We start from the raw sequence: 8,408 nt of genomic DNA on the forward strand, positions 1-8,408 counted from the left end.
CTACAGTTTCTCAACAGGTAGAGAATAAGAGACTGTGAATGCTCATTCCAAACTGGGACCTCCACATCATACCTCTTTTACCAAGTCTCAGGGATCATAAGGGAAGTAGGGCTGAAAAGATTGTAAGAGCTGCAAGTGATAGGTGACTACATCAAAACAAGGTTTTAAAGATGTACCCAAGGATCTCACAATGGTTATAATAGTATGCATAAGATCTCTGTAAAATCAAGCCTGAAAATCCAAGAATGTAAGGTAGGGGCATGGTAATATAATCTACCTCTAGCTGAGGAACTATTGGCAGTTAATGGCTAGTGTGGGAAACATGGTTAGTTTCTAGGATGCAGCCCCTAAGAGGCTACCTACTCTCAAGTAGGTGACTCTATACTCATATAATACAGGTAGTGACAACTAGAGTCAGTGGGTTAAAGAAATTGAAAAGATGAAGCTAGGAAGAAATAATGGTCAGAGGATGAAGAAAATCAGAGGAGAAACAAATCATGAATAAACTACATCAAAACACATTGTGTATGTGTATAAAATTCTCACACAATAACAACAAAACAAAACAATAGTGTATACCTCCAATAAGCAAATGTCATCATTATTCTTGAACTAGTTTGTAAGCACCATGGCAACAAAGCCTGATCTCTGGGGGAAAATGCCTGGTAAACATAAACTTTTCAATTTTTAATTAGGTCCCTAAGATTACAAACTCATAAAACCCTCTTGAGTCATTACCAGGTGACTCTTGTGACATCAGTAGACATTTTTTTTTATCAACCCCTGTGATAAAGAAAACATTCTGGGAAAAGTCACCACTGGAAATCATGTACTACAGCTCATGGATTTCAGAATCAAGAAGAATGAGGGCTCTGGATTACCCAGGAAAAAAGAATTACCCTCACCAAGAAAAAGGTAAACCTAGTAACAACAGAAAACATCATTGTTTCTAGGCTATCCACCTTACAGCTCACCTGTGACATGTGTACCTGCCCCTCTGTGGGAGCAGAGTAGAAAAGTTACTAAGGTGACTTGTGAGTTCCCCATGCACAAAGATAAGCAATGAATTGGATGCATGATTTTTTTCCTTCCAAACCAACTCTGAGCAATCCAGGAGTCTTTGATGTGCCTTGTCTCTTCTTTTTTGAGCTGACCACTAAGCCTGAATAGGGAGGTTGATTGTCAAGATAGAAGAACAGTGATGCTGTAGAACCAAGAATTGTCATTGGTGACCTGAATATTATTCTCAAAGAAATGGCCTTCCGTTTATTTGTGGTTATTTCTATAAATGAACTCCAAAATTGTAAAAAAACAGAGGTACAGAGAAGTGTGCACTTCATTTTATCATTTGGTTCTGGTTCTTAGTCTCATTTTAATGGGGTATGTTGAAGAAGCCTGGGATTTCATTTTAACGTTACTATTTAATGTTACTGTTCTCTCAGATATGATCCTGAGAAGAATGGCCTCAGAAAATGACTCTTCAGTGAAGGAGTTCATCCTTCTGGGCTTGACACAGCAGCCAGAGCTCCAGCTGCCTCTCTTCTTCCTCTTCTTGGGAATCTATGTGGTCTCCATGGTGGGGAACCTGGGTTTGATTGTTCTGATCATTTTGAACGCTCACTTGCACACCCCTATGTATTACTTTCTCTTCAACCTTGCCTTCACAGACCTCTGCTACTCCTCTGTCATAACCCCCAAAATGCTGGTGAGTTTTGTGAAGCAGAACATCATCTCCCATGCTGAGTGCATGACTCAGCTCTTTTTCTTCTGCTTCTTTGTGATTGATGAATGCTACATTTTGACAGCCATGGCCTATGACAGATATGCTGCCATCTGCAAACCCCTGCTTTACCAGGTCACCATGTCCCATCAGGTCTGCCACTTGATGATGGTGGGTGTGTATGTGATGGGGTTTGTGGAAGCCATGGCCCATACTGGTAGCATGCTGAGACTTGTCTTCTGTGATGGCAACATCATCAATCAGTATGTATGTGACGTACTTCCTCTCCTGAAGCTCTCCTGCACAAGTACTACCATCAATGAATTGTTGCTTTTCGTTGTTGTGGGTATCAATGTAACAGTGCCCAGCCTGACTATCTTTATTTCTTACACCTTGATCCTTTCCAACATCCTTCGCATCCATTCTGCAGAGGGTAGGTCAAAAACCTTCAGTACCTGTGGCTCCCATGTAATAGCTGTTTCTTTTTTCTTTGGTGCTGCAGCATTCATGTATCTTAAACCTTCTAGTGCATCTGTGGATGAAGATAAAGTATCTACCATTTTTTATACAGTTGTGGGTCCAATGCTGAATCCTTTCATCTACAGTATAAGGAATAAGGATGTCCACATTGCCCTGAGAAAAACTTTGAAGAAAAGGATGTTTGCCTAAGTGGAATCGGTATTTGTTATGGAAGTTAATCTTAGGACGCTTGAGGTTTACAACTACAGAGAGAACCAGCTCATTTGCAGAGCATTTGATTACATGCATGGGTCCTGGATTTGGCCCACAGTATTGAAAAACTTCAATGGCTACAACAACTAAAATAACATTAAAAAAAAAAAACTACCAAATGGTAAGGGCAGTGTAGCATTAAAATTATTTAACACTATTTAAAATTAAGTTAAATATCAAGGAAATTTCAGAAGTAAATAAGTGAAGGATGATTAACTCGTCATCCTTTCAGGGTAGAATGCATAGTTTATTCTATAACTTTCTAAAAGCATATGTATGTTTTGTCATTATTGAAAAGTGAAGAACACATTTTTGTACCAGTCTACTCGTACAGTACACTTTAGGCTTAAAAATCACAAGGATTTTTTTTTCTGACAAGGCATTTATTAGCTCCTGAGTGTTTCTGGGCCAGGAGCACTTTGGGGCTGAAAGCAAGCTCTGAAGAGTCCTGAGTGTGCACCATGGCGCCCTTGGGGTTCATGAGGGCCTAGATAGGAGTCTGGTGTGTGGTTCCACTTGTCCTCCATTCAGAAAAGGGGCAGGCCTTCCAACTCGAGTGTGCCCCAGAAAAACAGGTCCAACCAGTCCCTAGCCATCCCATTGCTGGCTGGCTGCAGTTGGCAGTGGGGGTTGGAATTGGCTTCTCTATGTGTCCATTGTCTGCATCATGGTGTCACACGTACACTGCCAATCTAGGAATGAGGGAGCCATAGAGATGAGATTCTACATCATCCTTAGGTGATTCGTGTGGAGGTAGCAGAAATCACAAGGACTTAAGTACAAAGCACTGGATGATATTATACTCAGAAACAAAAAGGTCATGAGATCTTTTACATATACATTTTGAATATCTTTGCAGTTTGTGTTTGAGGAATAATATTCATGCCCTCTTGCATGCTAGGCAAGTGCTCTTCCACTGATCAATATCTTAACCACAACTGTGAGATCTTTGACTAGGGCACATCTAGAAGTCATATGTTGCTATACCACCAAGACAAAAATTTCAGTAGTATTAAAGACAATGTGTCATTTATTCAGTTAGTACCCCTCTGGGGATCTTTGTAGGAGAGTCCATTTCAAAATTTCCTTTGTTGTTTAGAAGGTTCAAATAAGGAAGGAAATTCCCTTTTCACTCTGATCTTTTCTCTTTAGTCTTAAATCAGTTTGGGAAAGAGCAGTTGAAGGATTAGTTTGTTGTAATTCCAGTGCTTGAAGACTTTAAATGAAACTCTTTAGATCATTCAGGCTAAAGGGACCCTATATCAGGTTTTTCCCTCATGGTCTTGACGGTAAGTATGTGAATATATGGACCTGTTATGTCTTCAATGGGTAGAATTTAACTAAGCAAATTTACTATTTATCGGTAGAAGAATTTCCTCTTTTTTTTTTTTTGGTTTTTAAGAATTTCCTCTTTTACTCAAGTAAACCAAATAATCTTCATTTATTAGCAGTCAGTTTTTTTCCCTTTAATAATTTCCACTTTTGGCACATATAAGCAATGGAGTACTACTCAGCTTTAAAAAAAAAAAAAAAAAACAATGATCTTATGAAATTTGCAGGCAAATGGATGGAACTAGAAAATATCATCCCGTGTGAGGTAACCAGACTCAGAAGGACAAACATAGTATGTATTCACTTAAAAGTGATTACTAGATGTGAGGGAATGGATGGTCAGACTGCAACCCACAGCTCCAGAGTGGCTAGCTAACAGGGAAAGACCCTAGGAGGGACACATGGATAAGCCAGAGAAGAAGTGGATGAGATCTATATGAGTGGACTGAGTGTGGGGGTGTGGCAGAAGGCAAGGAGTGAGGGATGAGAACAGAGGGAAGTGAGAGGGTCAAACTGGACCAGGGACAGAGTGGGAGGCTAGGGAGGGAGATACCATGATAAATGAGGACATCATGAGAAAACGAAGAGGCAGGGTGCTGGGGAGCCTCTTAGGAATCCACAAAGATGATCCTACCTTGGACTGCTGGCAGTGGTCCAGAGGGTGTCTCTGCTCTGGTCTACTCTGGTGACCAGTCTAGTGAATACCCTAACTGTCGTCATAGAGCCTTTGTCCAGTGACTGATGAAGGCAGATGTAGAGATCCACGGCTAGGCACCAGGCTGAGCTCCAGGGATCCAATTGATGAGAGAGATATGATTCTGCAAGTGAGGGACGTCAATATCATGATGGGAAGACTTGCAGAGATGACTGGCCACACTAGTGGAAGCCCATGGACTGTAGACTAGTGGCTGTGGAACCCCCATCGGACTGCACTAGGCCCTCTGCATATGGAAGATGGTTGTTTGGCTCGACAAGTTTGGGGGGATCCCAAGCAGGGAGATTGGGATCCATCTCTGAAGCATGGGCAGGCTTTTGGGAATGTGGTGCCTATGGTGTGACGCCTTGAGCAGCCTTGGTGCAATGGGAAGGGGCATGTACCTGCCGAGGTTCAGTGTGTTGGGCTCTGCTGACCCCCCATGGGAGACCTTGACTTGGGGGATGTGGAGATGTGGGGTGGCTTGGGTGAGAGGGCTGGGGGGTGGGAGGAGGGAGAAGGTTGTATCTGTGGATGGTATGTAGAGTGAGTGGAAAATTTATTAATAAAGAAAAATTAAAAAAATCCACTTTCATTCTCTCTCAGAATTCTACATACAATGATGCAGTTTAATGAAGTAACAAATGTAAACTGAGCATGTATCTTATTTTAGATATCAAGATATGTGTATTTTAGTCAAACATTGATAATACAGCCAGATATTATGTGGAGAGAGAGTCTAAATTGGAGCTCTTCATCTGGTCCCTCTCCTAGTAGCTCAGTGAAGAAGAGGGGCAGGAGGATTGTAGGCATCAGAGGGGACAGAAGACCCCAAGAAAATACTGGTAACTGAATGAACTAAACAGGGCACCTATGGGCTCAGAGAGCCTGAATGGGACAAGCATGTGTCTTGCAGGGGTGTGCACCAGGTCCTCTGTGTAAATGTTGTGGCTCTTAAGTCGATGTTTTTATGGGAATCCTAACTGAGAGCAGGTATGACTTTGACTCTTGCCTACTCTTCGGACTTCTTTTCTCCTGTGGATTTGCATTGTACAACTTCCTTGTGAGGGATAAAAAAATTAAAATAAAAATATAGCTGTGCAGATGGTGAAGATGCCTGTGATGCCTCTGATCTCAGAGGCTACAGACTAGGAACATGGTAAAAAATAATTTTTATTTCTGTGAGTTTGTGTCAGAAAAATAATACACAATGTCTTGAACAAATGTAATTGTACTGATAACAACTGCCTTCTTTTTGGGGTTGGCTGGTAGGAAGGGCTCTTTTGTAGGTGGCAGGTGACCTGACTGAAGGCAAAAATGCCTGATCAACATTTAAGCACAAGGATGGACTGAACAGCATTTAGATGCAGGAACAATCTTTATGATGGTCTGGAATGATTAGGGAAAGTGATGAATGCTATGGGAAAGGATGGAGCAGAAAAACGTGCATATAATTCTAAAGAATAATTATTAAATGAAGTTGAATCAGTTCATTGTAAGAAAAAAAGAATGAATGTTAAGAAGCACAATAAAAATTCAGGTGATATCATCCCAGCTGTATCAAGAACAGAGAGGGAAAACCAGGAATAGGAGACCATGGTAAATGAAGATCACATGAGAATAGGAAGAAGCAAAGTGCTAGAGAGGCCCACAGAAATCCACAAAGATACCCCCACAATAGACTGCTGGCAATGGTTTAGAGACAGCCAGAACTGACCTACTCTGGTGATAGGATGGCCAAACACCCTAATTGTCATGCTAGAAACCCCATCCAATGACTGAGGGATCTGGATGCAGAGATCCACGGCTAGGCCCCGGGTGGAACTCCAGGAGTCCAGTTAGCAAGAAAGAGGAGGTTTTATATGAGCGAGAATTGTTGAGCCCAAGGTTGGATAAAGCACAGGGACCAATAGCCAAATGAATGGAAACACATGAACTATGAACCAATGACTGAGGGGCCCCAAACTGGATCAGGCCCTTTGAATGGGTGAGATAGTTGATTGGCTTGATCTGTTTGGGAGGCATCCAGGCAGTGGGACTGGGTCCTGTGCTCATTGCATGAGTTGGCTGTTTGAAACCTGGGGCTTATGCAGGGTCACTTGGCTAGACCTGGGAGGAGGGGACTGGACCTGCCTGGACTGAGTCTACCAAGTCAATCCCAGTCCTCGGGGGAGACCTTGATCTGGAGGAGGTGGGAATGGGGGGTGAGATGGGAAGAAGGGAGGGGAGCAGGAGGGGGAGTACAAGGGAATCTATGGCTGATATGTAGAACTGAATTGTATTGTAAAATAAAAAAAATTCAGGTGATATCAAACATACAATGGATTTCCTTTTCTTCTTTCCTCTGAATTCTGAAGCTCAGTCCATGTTCATTTATAACGAATCTATAGTGAAATTGATGAAACAACAAATTTTAATGACAAATATTTTCATGTCCACTAGGAGAGGTGATGTTTCTTTGCTGTTACTAGATGTCATTGAGGCAACAGCAGGAGTTAGCTGGATGTCCCTTGATTATGTCTCTCTCTCCCCACCTGCTCAGTTAAGTGTGTTAAATGGAAAGATCAGGGGAAATGGCCTGGTTTTGAGTCCAGATTCTCTAAGTTTTGAGTCCTTGTCCTTTCAGTCTTAGAACTAATATTAAAACTGCTGTGGTATACATTAAATAAATGATATGCATTTTAAAAGTACTACATATTGTGTTTAAATATCATTTTAAGGGATATAAGTGAGCAGTTTTTTTTCACTTAACTTTCTGAAGTCAGTATGTATTTGATACTCAGTAGCCCCCCACTGCTTATTTTAGTTTTGTTTTTCGTTGAGACAGGATTGTATTTTGTAGCCCAGGGTGGCCATGAAGTTAATCCCTTGAGCAATGAGATTGTAGGTGTGTCTACTCTTCCTGGCTTAACAACCTCTCAATGTTGATGATGGCCTGCTGGTGGTTCCAGCATCTGCCATTGCTAATATCTATGCAAGCAACTGATCATAGCTATTGGGTTTTCTGTTATTAAAATTAAGTTGGTTGAATTTGTGCTAACACACATATGGAATTAACTCAGGCATTTAGATTTATATATATATATATCTATGAAAAACCATATTTAATTTTAAAATTGCAAGATCAATTCAAATTATAATATAAATGGAAATATACTTCTGTCACATTTATCATAAATATATTAGAATAATAGCATATTCAAAAGAAATTATGGAAATATATGTGTTTACTATAAAGGATGTAGTATCAGAAAGCATTAAATACACACAAATATACCTTCATTTTGAAAGGATTTTATTGGTGAAATTGTACCATTGTTATATATTAATTTACTTATTCACTCATTGAAAAGCAATTATGCCCAAGAAGTCAAGGTTAACTACAAGTCATAGGAACTAGGTCATTATACATGAAACTCATGCACACACATAATGGCATATATGTTAAAAAGCCTTATTTTTGAAGACAGGATAAATTGTTGAGTCATCTGAAAAATAGGAGTGTATACATACATATAATAGGATCCTTTAAATAAAAATAAAGTAGGAATCTTAAGCATTAGATCTCAGGTCATTGTGGGTTGACAGCCTCCTTTTCTTTCTAAGTGATATGTCACACTCGATCAGACATCAGGTCTCACTAATCTTGATATTGCTGTCTCAGTACAGTTCCACATTGTCTTCATATTCTTTGTTTACCAGTGGTTTTTATGCAGGGTGTTCCTGCATGAAGTTTTGTTCATGTCCCATTCCCCAGGACAGGGGATTGTAGTAGTACTATTTTTAGTATTTTTGAGGACCCTCTGTACTGATTGTCATAGTGACTGTCATAGTGGACTTTCCCATTAGTATGTACATAGTGATACAATTTTATGAAAATATATTTTGCATTCAGAGACTGGGCTTCATACCAAGTTAATTATACATCTT

At 40.4% G+C, this 8,408-nt stretch overlaps 1 protein-coding gene across 1 annotated transcript; it reads left to right on the top strand.

Annotated features, from left to right (window-relative positions):
• The first annotated feature begins 1,444 nt into the window (after positions 1-1,444).
• LOC114689102 (olfactory receptor 145-like) lies at positions 1,445-2,389 on the top strand. Its single transcript, XM_028863522.1, has one exon. It carries the CDS (start codon positions 1,445-1,447, stop codon positions 2,387-2,389), a length of 945 nt encoding a protein of 314 aa, XP_028719355.1.
• Positions 2,390-8,408: the final 6,019 nt, after the last annotated feature.

The sequence above is a fragment of the Peromyscus leucopus genome, chromosome 7 (assembly GCF_004664715.2).
Source record: "Peromyscus leucopus breed LL Stock chromosome 7, UCI_PerLeu_2.1, whole genome shotgun sequence".
Taxonomy (NCBI): Eukaryota; Metazoa; Chordata; class Mammalia; order Rodentia; family Cricetidae; genus Peromyscus; species Peromyscus leucopus.